Source organism: Tyto alba, unplaced genomic scaffold (genome assembly GCF_018691265.1).
Source record: "Tyto alba isolate M040663 unplaced genomic scaffold, T.alba_DEE_v4.0 Super-Scaffold_2, whole genome shotgun sequence".
In the NCBI taxonomy this organism is placed as follows: domain Eukaryota; kingdom Metazoa; phylum Chordata; class Aves; order Strigiformes; family Tytonidae; genus Tyto; species Tyto alba.
Window position 1 is genome coordinate 50,346,839 of NW_024881282.1, and position 14,627 is coordinate 50,361,465.

Below are 14,627 nucleotides of genomic sequence, written 5' to 3' on the forward strand. Positions count from 1 at the left end.
TACACCTCTAGGCCATGGTATATAATTTACTATGTATTTATTAGGTTGGAGTAATCCATTTTCTTGTGTTTACATTCGTTTAAAGAACTTTCAGGTATTTTAGAACTGTCACCTGCCTCAAGATGTGGGCACAGTCAGTGTGAGAACTGTGGCAGAAGCTCAGCCTCAACCATTCATGATTTCTTATGGCACTTGCTTCTTGACCTCTGAGACCCATCTCAATGTCTCAAGTGTGAGAGGTGCAAGGCCTTCACTACTTTGAATGTTTATGTTATAGTTTCATACACTGTGATGAAGTCACTGTCCAATCTCGTCTGTGACATACTACAAGTATTGGGTTTATTATGACTTCTAAGGTATTGTTTTCTAACCTTGGAACCATTTTTTGTAGCTTTTCTCTCAGTTTATATTAACATGCCATCATAGAAGTGTTCTAGTGTGGATCCCTCCAGTGCTGTACAAAGAGGTTTAATTAGCTCTGCACTTCTACTCATGACTCCCTTATTGATAACTTCAAACACTCCTGTCCTTTTAATTAGTGGTAACGTCTCTTTGCGTTGCCTGCCTGCTAAGACTCATGAGATTTTTCCAGTGCAACAGGCAAATCTAGTGAAGACATAAGGCTGGAGTCTCCATCCTTGGAGAGATTCAAAACCTGTCTGGATGTGGTTCTGGGCAAGTGGCTCCAGGTGGCCCTGCTTGAGCAGGGTGGGTTGGACAAGATGACCTCCAGAGGCCTCTTCCAACCTCAACCATCCCGTGATTCTGTAACTATGAGCACACTGTTAAATTGGTTCAAATTTTATGATACCAAACCTTTTACAGTAAAATATGGAAAAAAATATATATTGCACTTGGCATCCTGTAATTAAAATACAAAAAATCAAGGGAGAGTTGGGAGACACTCCTTAATACCCTGAAGTCAGAGACAAAACTCTATTTACTCTGATTTCTCTATGGTCATCCAGTGACTGTCAGAGCTGCAAATGATTGCTAGGGAACATTCCCTTCCTGTATCACAGAGCATCCATCCGAAAATTACTAACATAAAAATATTTTAGTAATAATGGCAAAGTATTATCTGAATCTTAATCGAAAAATTACAGAAAAAAACATGTTCAAACAAAAGAGGTCAATTATTTTGGAACTTCAGGAGTATGTTTTTCCCTTGATATTTGCTGTAGTCTCACTAAATATAATGGAAGTTCTGTAAGCACAATCCAATAGAAGAAGAACATATCACTAAGCTCCTAGCAATATTGTTTTAACAGCTTTTGAAACATATCTCCAGGAAGCAGATGTGGCTTATATTAAGCAAGTACTGGGGTTAATATTTCAAAACCCTTCATAGTTTCTTCAGTTAAAAGTGAGCATAATAAAAGAAGTCTATCATTTTTATCATATTTGCTTTAGTTTTAATAGCACAGATCAAAGACTGACAAGATGAAGTAACATGCGTTACACACTGACACACCTTCGATTGCACATGAACACAAATGTGGCTTATTAGTTTTAATGATATACTCACTTGAGTTCTGGAAAATTTTCAGATGATATCAAACTTTGTAGGGCATGATTTCCTGTTAATTTTAAATGAGTTAAACCATGTAGCCCCGTCACAGGAAAAGAGGACAAAAGGTTGGATGACACATCCCTGCATAACAGCAAATAAAAATCAGCTTATGGGTTTTCATTTTTTTTTTCCTTCAGCACTAGAAGTGTCACGTTGAAAAAACAGGTTAGACTTTTCTAACTTGATCAAAAATGACTGCATTAAACAGAGGCCCTAGTCAGCAGAGCAAAGCTGCAGCACCAGTCAGGAGTATGCACCTAAGTGTCTAACAGAAAGCTAACAGTAATATGTAGCAGTTAGCTAAGTCTCTGTTGCCAAATTTTGACTCCAAACACTCATAGCGTCAGTTCTGAGATTAGCAAATTAATTTAAATTCTATTAATTAGGCTCTTTGAATTAAAGGGAGACAGTACCAGAACAGCTTCCCACAGTTTAGAAGATTCAGTGGGATGCTAGAGGGGTACATCTGCCCTGAAACCTCCACACGGAGCAGGTCAGGTGTATGGAGAAGACGTGTGTTTCAGGGTAGGATGGGTCTGGGCTGGAGCAGATGAAGGTGACAGTTCTAAGCTGAGGTTTGTCTTAGGAGTGGAAAGAAGCCAGCACAGATGAACACAGATACGTAGTTTGGGGAAAGTAAATCAGGTGAATGAAAAAGTGACAGTGATCAAGGAGATACGGTAATCAAAGAGGGGTAAGTCCAGAGGTATTCTGTTCTCTATTTCTCCCTCTCTCTTCCATTTATTCTATGAGCCTTCTCAGTCCTCTTCACAATTACCTGCACTGCAACACTGAAGATGGTCAACAGTCACGGAGGAAGAAGAGGAGTCTGACACTGCTGAAATGCTTTTATGCTCAAGGCTGAACAGAAAAGTTCCTGTCTCTTGCACTGTCTACGAAAATCTACAGGTTAGACATAAAATATGGCATGTTGATGGACTGGTCTTCTACCTATCTGGTTTAGTGTGTCCTCTTGCTCACAGCATAGTTAAATACCAAAGGTGAAATTCTGGTCCTGCTGCAGCGGTAAAAATGAATGTTGACTTCAGTCAGACCAGGGTTAGAGACTAGCATTTCAGGAAACACTGGTATACTGTGTTACTGTCTGTGTGTTAAAGGGCTTTTTTCTTTAACCCTCTCTGACTTCTCTAAACTATTTACTAAAGCTACAATTTATTGTTTACCTCACAAAATAGGAAAGTTCTGAGGAGGGCCTTAAAAGGGATATCATAGACAAAATTGTTGTTATGGACATTTTTCAGTGCACCATTCAGAGGGGAGCCTTTGGACATCAACAGAAATGAATATGCCTTTCCAAACTGAGGTATCCCAGCAGCTACTGGATTATCTGTGAGCAAATGCCCATCAGCGTATCTTTGTGACAACCATGCAGCAAGATGACTCCAGAGGAAATTTTTTTTCATGTCTTCCCCATACACCCAGTGTCTCAGGGATTCACCTTAAAGAGTCATTACAGTGACAGTGGGAAGTAGGAAAAAGTTAGTAAGGACTGAGAAGCGCTTGTGATCAAGACCTGCAAAATTGGCTGCTGATGTTTTGACCACTAACTACTCTGGATGTACTTACTGAAGAAGAAAAACTATTCCTTCAAATAAGGAATGATGAAATAAAGATGCATACTGGAGAATGTTTCTTACTTAATTTTTAATCCAATTCCTTTGTCCTGAAACACAACTAACAGGAGATATTCCCCTCTGCTACATGAGACTGAACTGCTAACAAATTGAATGAAGAAAGACAGATGCACTGATATTCTTCATGGACCCCAAATCATTCTGATTACACAATGTTATGTGCAGCTTTGCCATAATACCTGTGGGAACTGCTGAAGTACAAGAAAGCAGGCATTTAGATACGGATTCAACAAACCAGAAGATTAGAATAGAGAAAGCCTCAATTTCTGCTGGGGAACTAAGTTATTACATTTTTTGTATGCTCTTGCAAGGAAAACGTGAAATTTTGAATGTAAAAGATTTACAAATACTTACAGTTTGATCAGAGATGGTAAAGAGGAGAAGGCACTGGGGTGAATAACTTTAATTTTGTTCCAAGCTAAATCCCTATGAGAAAAGTGAGCGGAAAATTATATACCCACTGAGTGAATAGGGAAGTTTTCATACACTTGATTAGGACATCTAAATATAAAAAAAGGTATTAATTACATGCAAATATTTTCAATAAACTTCTGCATATCTCACAGTGCAAAATCTTTTTTCCATTTTTATATCATGTTAGTCAGTTAATGGTTTTAGTTATTAAACTGACAACTTTCTGAAAATGTCTTAATGCCTCCTACAGTCTAAGGCTGTTATCTTCAGTCTGCTTCACAGCTTCCTACGGCAGCAGAAATAAGGGTGGGGTATATGGTCTACTTCTAAGAGGTCCTCATGATGTGACTAAGAACAGCAAATCCATTGTCAATAGGCTTAACTTCCTAATCTCAATCCTCACCACCCCTGAAAAATCAAAAAGACTGAAAGCAACTCTTAAATGTATGGGTTTGATCCTGCAAAAACTTACAACCATGAGTAGTTTCTTGACAAAATTACTCCACTAGCACATGCGTCTGTGTGAAAACTAGAAACCTGCACATGACTGGACTCTAGTCCTTAAAACATTGTTCTCTATTAAAAGATTTCATGCTACCTAGAGTTGATTAATACATGAACCTGCCAACAGATATCAGCTCTGGCTCAGTATCTCTCTCCACCTCCATCAGAAATATTTAGAAGTAACAGCTTTTATAGCTATAAGTTTACATCTTTGAATTCATTGCTGCAGATGGTAAACTTCACAATGTTTGTTCTCCTTTCACAGTTATGACCTACTGGGTGAAAGATCAAAGTGAGGAAAAACAGAAACAGGGATCTTTTGGGGCATATAGTGAGCAGATAGTATACAGCCTGTATTTTTGAGAACCTGGGTGAATGGCTGTTAGGGCTGTACTCACAGAGACCGAAGAGCCGCCAGCTGCCGAAACGTGTCTGCTTTGATTTCACCAATTTCATTGTGATGCAAGTCACTGAAATAGCAATAAGAATCTCCTCAGTTTCAAAGGCACTTGGAGGATATTTCAGGGTGTTTTAGATTGTGTTTATGATTCACTTCAGTATACTGCAAGGGTGTGTATTTGGGATATGTCTAATCAGCCAACAATAACCAAGTTAATGATGCTCAAACGCATTTGTGTATAGATGCTTATTTTTAGGCATTTTAGGGTAGTTTGATGCTTACATTTTTTGGAGTTTTTTACATGCGGTAAAACATGGTAAATCTTCCAGCAGGTTATAAGACAGATCCCTGCAATACACATGAAAAGAAAAGATTGATATCAAAGTAACATTAAAAGAAAAAGATCTTTCATTGTCTACCTTCACGCTCCATTTAAAATAATTTTTTATCCCTACTCACAGAAGAATAGAAATGTGCAAACTCACTTATCATCTCTCATCTGTCAGATTTTGATTTCTAACTGAGGAGGAAAGAGGAGGGGAAAAGGCAAGATGTATTAACGCCATATCCTACGTTTGCAAATTTCTTGCATTGTCTCAAGATTTCCTGCCTGAAGTGTAGACTTCTGCTGAGTGTTTTATAGTAATAATATTGGCCATCTGCTCATAGGGGATATTGGATTTACATCACAGACTTCATCACATTTAAATTCTGACAAATATTTAAACCATTTAAAATAATCTACTAAATATATATACTCATATTTTTTTAGGGAAGATCCTGTATTTTTCTGGTAATAATCACAATGGACTGCAATCAGCTTTCCATTCTATGCTTTTAATTACGCACTGTTGCCTCTGATCCTTAGACTGTTGTATCTTATAACTGAGGGAAATGGTTAAAAAAAATATTGGAACTAACTTTGAAATCAATCACTACATGGGGAGAAAAAAACCTTAAAAAGGCTTGAGCCAAAACTCAACAAATTACAGAATAACTGAAACATCTGGACTGATTTATAGTATAATATAACTAATCAAAACCAAGCTCAGGCAATTTGCAGAAATTGGAGGGGAAAAAAAAAAAAAAAAAAAAAAGAAACGAAACACCCGTCCACACCACCAAACAGTCTCATCCTATATATACATGTTGCTCAGGGAAAGCTGAATGGGAAATTTACTAGTAAAAAGAATATAGAAAAAAAAAGTTTATGCCTATAATTAGGAAAAATATCCTTTTCCACAGTTATCCAATATTATAATGTAAAAGAGTAATCTCTTTTCACTCCTGCTTCAAATTCCTTAAAACTGGTTCATCTCCACCTATTTACTTCCTTTTATTTGCACTGTTACTATGCTAACGGGGGTGTTTAGATTATTCTATATTTGCTTTATGGAAGTGGTGCAAGTAATGACTGTGTGTGTTTTTAAGGTATTCTACTTTGCTTTTTACTATGCACAAAGGCTACCGTCAATATACGTGTATTTTTTGTTACAGCAGGGAAGATACGGCCTCTGGTTTTGTATTTTTCACAAGTACTCTGGGGTCCAAATCAGACATGACAGAGGAGAACTCAAGTGAACTGGAGGCTTTTAAGCCACGGTAAAAGACATTTGGTATGCCTGGCAGACTGTGGCTATTCTGTCATGCAGAGATTTATGAATTAGGTATTCTTAAAAGTATGTTATCAACCTGAATTTTGTATATACTGACACTCCCTCTTCACACACAGAGAAAAACCCAGCCCAAAACTGAAACCCTTCTTCCTTCAGTTTCTGTTAGAGCTCCAGGAAATAAATGACTTGGTGTTTTTTTAAGGATTTTTTCCCACTTTGTTAGTACATGAGGCTTGTGGCAGCAGCAGAGGGCAGGTGATTTTGGTTCCCGCGTTGAGGTGCATACCCAACTGTGCTGAGAGTAGTCTCTCGAGGACTGCTACAACTCACACACACCTTTCCTGCAGGTGTGCAGACACCCAGGGAGCTTCTGTGTACATTAATCCACATTTGGAACTATTGGTAGCTAGGTAGGATACACAAATTGTCTTTCAAAGCAGTGTTTGCACTTGTAGTGTTTGTGCATGTATCTGAGCCAGGAAGCCCCTTCAAGATCACAGTCTCCAAGCAAACTTGTGGGGTTCAGCACACCGTTATACTTCATGTCACAGGCAAAACTAATGTGCAAACCTAAATGTGGGCTTGGCGGGCTTGTTCCAATCTGATGGGAACAGGGAAGGAGCAACTCCGAGTACATGAAATTGCTGTTAAATTGGTTCCCCACCTTTTTAAATATCAGCTCTAATAATACAGGATGATACACGCACAAAAAAAAAGTGAATTTCCAGTCCTACTTTACTATGAACTGTACAAGTTATTAATTACTATAGTATTTATTTGCCTTCCATTTTGAGATTATTTATTGGTTTTTAATAATAGAGGACGTATTTAAACCTAAGTCTGTGTGCAGACTTTCTTCTGGCAACAGACACAGTTTCTGTCTTTTGTCATTCTGGAAATGATTATATTGAGTCCATCAACTAAAAATTTTTTCTGGATATCTCCATGACATCCACACCGGTATTCAAAGAATATGTTATAATTAGTGCTATTTCAATGTAGGCCAGAGAACTAATATCAAATACATTCCTAGTGATGTCATATATAGAGGAAAGTGCTGTTGGCTCATTCTCAAAGAAGAGGACACGATTACTTTCGTTAGTGATTAAGCAAATTTCAAGGAAATTTCCAAGCTAAAATAATACTGGATATTTAGTATAAAAACTATGCCCCAACCATGCCAAGGAATAGTCTATTAAAATTTCAGTCAGCTACTTACGTCTTGTTGGATGAGGAGCATAACAAGGACTCAAAACTGCACTCCTTAGTTATATTTTCCTTTCACCTCACTAAATTATCTGCTTCTATCAGGAAAAAGACATGACTACTGCAGTAGAGACAGAAAGAATGAAAATAAGGTAGTTCTGTTGTTTTTTAAACAAAATCAAGAACCGTTTTACCCTTTCCTAAAAACATGTGAAGTAATTATCTTTTTCAGCAATGTATGGGAAATCCTGACTAATAAGCAGGTTGTGAACTTTTTGAGTAACATGGGGGCCCGCTCCCTGAGCTGATTTCCTAAGAAGTAACGTGATACACAGAAATATCAGCAACTGGGTAATTCTGAAATCATAATGATTTCATTTGTCCATTAATCTCTTGCATTAATGTAACGTGATTAATCTTACTGAAACGTACAGCACTTGGAGATTAGGTAACTGGTCACAAGCTGATTTGGGAAGAGAGGTGATCTGTGCTCCTGTGAGTGTCCTGTTGAAAGTATTTATTAAAAAAAAAAAAAAACAGAGAGAGAAAAAGATGTCTTTTTAAAGATTGCAAAACAAATACATTTTTTTCGGACATTCTTCAAAATAAGTCAGTATTCAAAAAAATAAAACAAAGCAAAAGTGCTTCTTTAGCACTTACAGACTCTCCAGACTTGTAGTCCCTGTCAGATCAGGAAACTCTGTTATCTGTGAAGCACCATTTAAAGTCCTAGAATTGAAAAACATAATTTTAATACAAGTGAGGTGAGGGAATTGTGGGACAACTCTAATACTGCAATATATAAAGACAATTAAAATAAAAAATTAAACACATACAGAGTTCTGAGTTCTGGTAAGTGTTGAAAAGCAGATTTTCCAACAAGCTGGATAGGGTTATCATAAAAATGTCTGCAAAAAGTGGATAAAAAGACATTTTATGAAAAATATTTTAGAAGTTTCTCAATATATTACATGATTGTACTACAAGCAAATGAGCAAACTCTCCATGATGAACCACAGACTGTGCACTCTGTTACAATCAGAAGTGCATCTCTGGGGTTTTCTTACATCCATAAACCACATTTCACATTCTGAATATTCAGGTAGTCATTGTTTTCTTAGTTTTAAAGCCAGAAGCCAGTCAACAAGATATTCCCTCTTCCTCCCAGGTTTGCAAAGATAGAAGTCCAAATATGAAGAACATTTTTAGGACCTGAGACAAATGTAATGTCAGCAGGTGAAGAAGTCAGCACTTCACCTACTCAGAAAAAAGGTTCTCTTCCTATTCTGAAGTTATGCTGCTTTTGCTCATAGAATAATATTACTCAAAATGAGTCACTATTTTTCTTATATTTATTTTACAATTTATTATTTTGAGGTTTTCCCAATAAAAGCATTCTAATGTAAGACAATGGGAACTCAGACTGGAATCCATCAGGAGTAATTTTTGCTAGCTTCAACATTGCCAGTAATGCTAAGAGACTTAGAAGAAATAGTTCAAATAAAAGGTCAAAGGGCAGAGACCACCACTTGCTCCCCTTAAACAGGGCATGCAAACTGCCATTCTTTCCATCCAGATGGAAAGATATGAGCTTGTTTGTTTGTATAATGTGCTACACAGTACGCTCATGAGAAGAGCTATTTGACAATTAGCCACAAATACGATACTTAGTTCCATCCTCTCTAATAAGAAGAGTCATTGAAAAGACTCTTATCACTTACATTGTAATAAGTGATGGATTACCCACAAATGCACGCTCAGGTATTGACTTGATGTTATTGCTGTGAAATCCCCTACGAAAGGAAAAATGGTTTACACAGTAAGAAAAAAACAATGAAGGCACAATCTGTATCCACAATGAACAGCAATTTTTTTTTTTTGTTTCTAATAAGAAAAGTGTCTGAATGTAAAGGTATGTCCTTGTTTTCTGGAATAAGACAGAACTGAAAAAAGCAAAAGAAAACAAACCCAATGAAATAGCTGGAATTCTGCACTTTTCTAAATGAACAAATACTGCAAAATAACATTTTAAAATTCAGATGCCCTCAGTAGGAAACTGCTTTGTAGCTGTATGTCATGTATCTATGAATCTATGTGTGTATGTATATAGATATAATGTAAATATACACACACATAAAAACTAATAACATTAATAGTTAAATATTAATAATTAAATAAATAACAATAAAGTGGTATATATATTTCCCCCTGTACTTGTTAAACTGCAACTATTTATTTTGCTGGGGTAATAATGGATTGTACACGTTTATCAAGTAAATGATTTTATAAATTATATTGTAATATGTTGAGACTTGCACAACCACTTTTTTGTTAAAATATTTTAAATATGGACATGAACAAACTATCCAATGTAGTTGTGCCTGCTGGATAGAGGGCCAAATCTTTGTCTCATCATTAATTACTGGATTTTATTCATATGAGTAATTCTCCATTGTGAAAAACAAAAGAAACAACTAAGATTTCAAAAGAACAATAATGATTTGTGTGGGAAACTCCCATTAGTTCAGTCGGGTATGAAAAAGGCAGCCCGGGTTAAATTTATGCATTTAGTAAGCCTCAAATTGTTCACTGATGCAAGTACACTTGGCCATTACTTGAACAGGTCCCACATTATAGGTTTTACTTGTTTAGGCATCGTGCTACTGCTGATGAGCTACAGAGCAAGGCTCTAAATCCCCAGTTCTTTTGCATGCCATAAAAACTGCATCCATGCAGATGCAGGCGTTGAGCAATATGAAGATCCCATTTAATCTAGAACCAGTAAACAGACTGGTTTTGTGGCTGTGTTGAATGGGATTCCTTGCATGGCAGAAAAGCTAAGGAAATGGCATGACTACTTTGCAGGGCAGTATGTGGCCCCTCATTCTGACTTAATCACCATTCTGACTTACGTCAGAGTGAGGGAGCAGCCCCATCATCAGCCAAGAGCAGACTCCAGTACATTTATGCACAGAAGAGCCCGTGCTCATGGCTGCAGGCTGTGCCCTGGGGCACTGTACCCAAGTGATACACCCTGTCTGAACTGAAGGCACTTTATAGCATGTCAGTTCACATACTGAGCAAGAGAGCAGTAAAATCTGTCTGCACCCCTGGGTAAAAAGAGTATATTAAGGCCACACTGGGAAAAATACTTCTATAGGCATCTTCAAAATCCAGTCTGGAAAACATGATGTATGCATTAACTTTGGGTAACACCTATACCCACTTACTTTGGAGAGATAAGTACTCCTACAGCTGAGATCTTGAAGTGCAGAGCATCTGGGACAATGGTGTCCCTGTACCATCAAACAGATATGGCCCTGACTCACTGGCCACTTGCCAGCAGATTTCCAGCTCTGACTGGCTGCCTTGGATACTTCCTAGCTGTAGACAAAAAGCCACAGTCTATGTTTTCAGCCCAGGCACAGGTTCTGAGAGAGAAATGAGGTCCCACCCATAAACACCCTTAATAAGGTGGCCCTGCAATGAGATGAACCTCTGTGGGCCTGGGGTCCCACCTGGGGGAGAAGAGCAGGGCATGAACAACCTCATGGGAGACATCTTGTGCTTGTAAGATCAACTTCAGGGCCCAAATAAAGCACTGAAGCACATGGTCTTATGGTCTGTGCTGGATTTGGGATATCAAGTTGCAATTTTACACTCCAAAGATTTCTTGCACTTAGGAGCTTATCTGAAACAGTAAGTTTGATACTTAAGAGTTGAGGTCCTACAAGGGCTAGTAAGTAATCTCAAGCACACCAGGCACTTTTCTGGACTAGGCAAGGTACATTTACTGCAAACCTGGGCTACCCATGTCTGGCTACTGACTCCAGAGTTCAGCAAAAGGGCAAACCTTTGAGGCCACTGGATTGTATACTCCCTCTTTTAGCCAACAGATGACATAACAGCAGCTGAGAATAGCTGGGCTGAGAAACTCATAGCCCCACTCCCTCCTCCAGAGCCACACTGTCAACACTGGAGGTGCTGAGCTGGAGTCAACACTGCCTGGGAGTCCCTGCTTTGGAAAAAATCCCAGGTGGCTACTTAAAGCAGCTTTAAGATCAGTTTGTGATGTGGCAGGGGTACAGCTGTGTCCAACTAGTATATGAATACCTGTTTTTTTCAAAAATATATGCTGATGGTACCAGTGACATGGTAAATAATTCAAGTGGAAAGAATTCTGAGCATACACCTTGATGTGGACATTGTGTGTATGACATATGAATGTAATTTCAGTCTTTTTTTAATAATTCAGCTGTTTCTTACAATAAACTTGACTGGTTTCTTTTAATTGCTGATTTTTTTTTTAATGCAAACTATGTTTGTGCATCCAGAAATATTTTATTTACAGCATTACAAAGGACTATTTATAATGAAAAGGAACTGCTTTAATTTAATGGGGGGAAGGGAGAAGGTAAAGACATTTAAACCTGATGGACTAAAAGGATGCCACACCTTCTTCTTAGACTAGAAAACTGGGATATATTGGATTGTTTGCAAAATCCAACTGTTGTGCTTGGGACTCAAAGTGAATTAATTGTGTCTATTATTTACTGTATTCCAAGGATGAAGTTCCTAGAAAAAATCCACTGCACAATGCAGAAGAAAAGTCAGAACTTGAATGCTCTAAACTGAATGTTGAAAATGGTCTTTTATGCATGTTGGCATGTTTATTAGTTTTTCCTAGGATATCAGTTTTTAAGGATTACTGATAAAATCACCAGCACTAAACAGAATAATCACACACTAGACAAAACATCCTCCTTCCTAATATGAGCCCTGTACTTACAGTTCTTTTAGGTTTGTTAGTGTCCTGATAGCAGTGGGGAACTCGTCCAGACTGTTGTAATTTAAATCTCTGTGTGAAAATAGATTTTATTATTCAGGTTATGCACTGCATAATGGATAACACAGAATCATTGGCATTTATAATGAAGTATCACCTTCCATGCATTGAATAAATACATACAGCCAAAATCCAGGAAATCCTCAAAAGTGTATGGATGTTTTCCAGCAAACTCTATTTAGCACACATTATCATTCCTATTTTTTACCAGCATCCTATTTTTAGTTATATCTTAGCTATTCTGCAATAAAGAAAACATTAAGTGGTTTCAGATACCACTAAGGGATTTGCTGTTTTGTAAATTGCTCATCCTTTTAATTACTTGAAAGTATTACTGGGAAAAAAAACCTTTCAAACAAAATATTCAACAACTTTGTATGGTGAGCTACATTTTACATGGATAATACATCTCACTATTAAGGTTTCATTTGCTTCTGACTCACTGTACAGTTGTATCAGTCTTTTTTTTTCACTGATGAAAAAATCTCTGAAGAGATATTTCGCAATGGTTAAGAGGTAAAAATAAGAGATACTGGAGTTTGGAGGGTAAAAATGATCGGGAGAAATTTTTCTCCATCTAAAACAAGTGGGAAAACATACAGTAAGCTCAGTGTTTCCATTAACTGTATTGTTAATGTTAAGATTTGTCAATATTCATATGGAGAATGTTTCTAACCACACAAATTGTAAAAACAGTAGTTTAGCTAGGGTAGTGACCTCTGCTTTAAGAACTGCTCATGCCGCAGTGGTAATAAGACTTTACTCTGGTAGGCTGAATGGACTGTAAGTCTACTTCTGCCCTCAGCATGACATGTGCATCCTTTAGCATTCAGGAGACACCCGAAACTAAAGTTGAGGTGTGCCAGTTTACTGTGTTGCTCTCTGGTACCACTTTCTGAAGAATATAGTCTGAAAAACTTGAGCAAAAGCCTTTTTGAAGAGCAAAACACAAATCACAGTTTACAATAGACTGAAATTGAAATAGTATCAGGCTGAAGTAATGCAGGCAGGAAACTGCTGTCTGAACTCAACAAGGCTTTCCTTCCTGCTTGTAAATCTCTCTCTCCTGCTTATTGACAAAAAGAGATTACAGGCTTGTATGGTTTGGTTTTGCCCTCCAGTAATATGTGATTTCCAGACCTATGTGTCGAATAAAACAAATAATCTCAAAGCTGGTGTCCATCATTTACACCGAGATCTCTTTAGATTGTCTTGAAACTATCTGGAAACTGATCTGTATAGTTTGAAAATACTGTGCTTGAGTCAAGTGCTACATTCTCTTATTGCAGTGAAGTGGCTGTACCTACATTTATTCCCAGGTTCCTGACTGTCCTCTATGTTTTCATCTCTCTCATGCCAGGTGGCTGGGACTGAGTTTGCAATTACTTATTCCATTGTTCTGTTTTTCCTCATTTTTGACCAAGTGCCATGTGAATCTCACTTAAAAAAACAAAACAAGCAACTACATTTTCTTTCTCCCTTTCCCATCCCCCTTTCCGGTGCAACACTAAGGGACTTCCTCTCAACTCACTGCCAGCTAAAAGTCAAAACTGTAAAATTCCAATTCAGTGACAAGGGATCAATGTAATCAAAACTAGTGACAAAAAAAAAAAGCCCAAAACTTTTTGCTTTCTGTTCTTAATGAAACATGAAAGTGGGCTGTGCATAGTTCTATGGATGAGAAAGCAAACAGTCACCTTTAGACTAGCATTATTGATGTCTGAAACTTTGTCTTACTTGTTTCTCATAACAGTCCTTTTAGCCTCTGTCCTGGTTGGATGAAATATCTAAAATCTCTGAAAATGATGCGGCTGACTGTGGCAGGTGTGAGGGGGAAGGATATGCAAGGTTTTACTGTTCCTGTAGCATTTTGGGGGTCTGTGGGCTACTCTACAGGACATCATCTTTATTCAGCAGACTGTAGTGAAATACTTTGTTGCTGACCATCAGCACTGAGTTCCTGTTAGGCATTCCTCTGTAGATTTTTTTTTGTAGAAAATGCAGTAAAATTTGAATTGGTTTGATCAGAACTATGGTGAAAACTTGAGGAAATTTCAATCCTTATCAGTGCTATACTTTATCAGAGCTCTTCAAAGACAAAACCTTGGATACAACCGAAACATTCCTCTTTCCCCCTGTAAAACACTTGCATAGTTTGGCTACCTGACACTTTTGCTTTTTCCAGGGATAAAAAAAAAAAACCAACATCTAATTTTATAACCCTCCTCTATGGTGAGACAGTCTCTTAATGTTAAAGCTTTTCATTGTGACAATTTCTCAATCTAGCTATTAACTTTATTGATTAAAGAAGACAAATAAATAGTACTAAACTAGGCAAACATAACTGTTCATGAATAGCCATTTCTTTCTCAATGCTTAGTACAGTTTTCAACCATCCTTCAAACAAATTATC

General features: G+C 37.5%; 1 protein-coding gene across 1 annotated transcript in view; it reads right to left on the reverse strand.

The window, feature by feature from the left end:
• LGR5 (leucine rich repeat containing G protein-coupled receptor 5) overlaps nt 1-14,627 on the reverse strand; it is a 93,897-nt gene that overhangs the window by 10,175 nt on the left and 69,095 nt on the right. The window contains exons 7-15 of the mRNA XM_032999957.2: nt 12,158-12,226; nt 9,090-9,161; nt 8,205-8,276; nt 8,029-8,097; nt 7,801-7,872; nt 4,829-4,894; nt 4,545-4,616; nt 3,583-3,654; nt 1,529-1,654 (exon numbers count right to left, since the gene is read on the reverse strand). Coding sequence (XP_032855848.2) covers nt 1,529-1,654; nt 3,583-3,654; nt 4,545-4,616; nt 4,829-4,894; nt 7,801-7,872; nt 8,029-8,097; nt 8,205-8,276; nt 9,090-9,161; nt 12,158-12,226 — 690 coding nt within the window. The remainder of the gene's footprint in view (nt 1-1,528; nt 1,655-3,582; nt 3,655-4,544; nt 4,617-4,828; nt 4,895-7,800; nt 7,873-8,028; nt 8,098-8,204; nt 8,277-9,089; nt 9,162-12,157; nt 12,227-14,627) is intronic.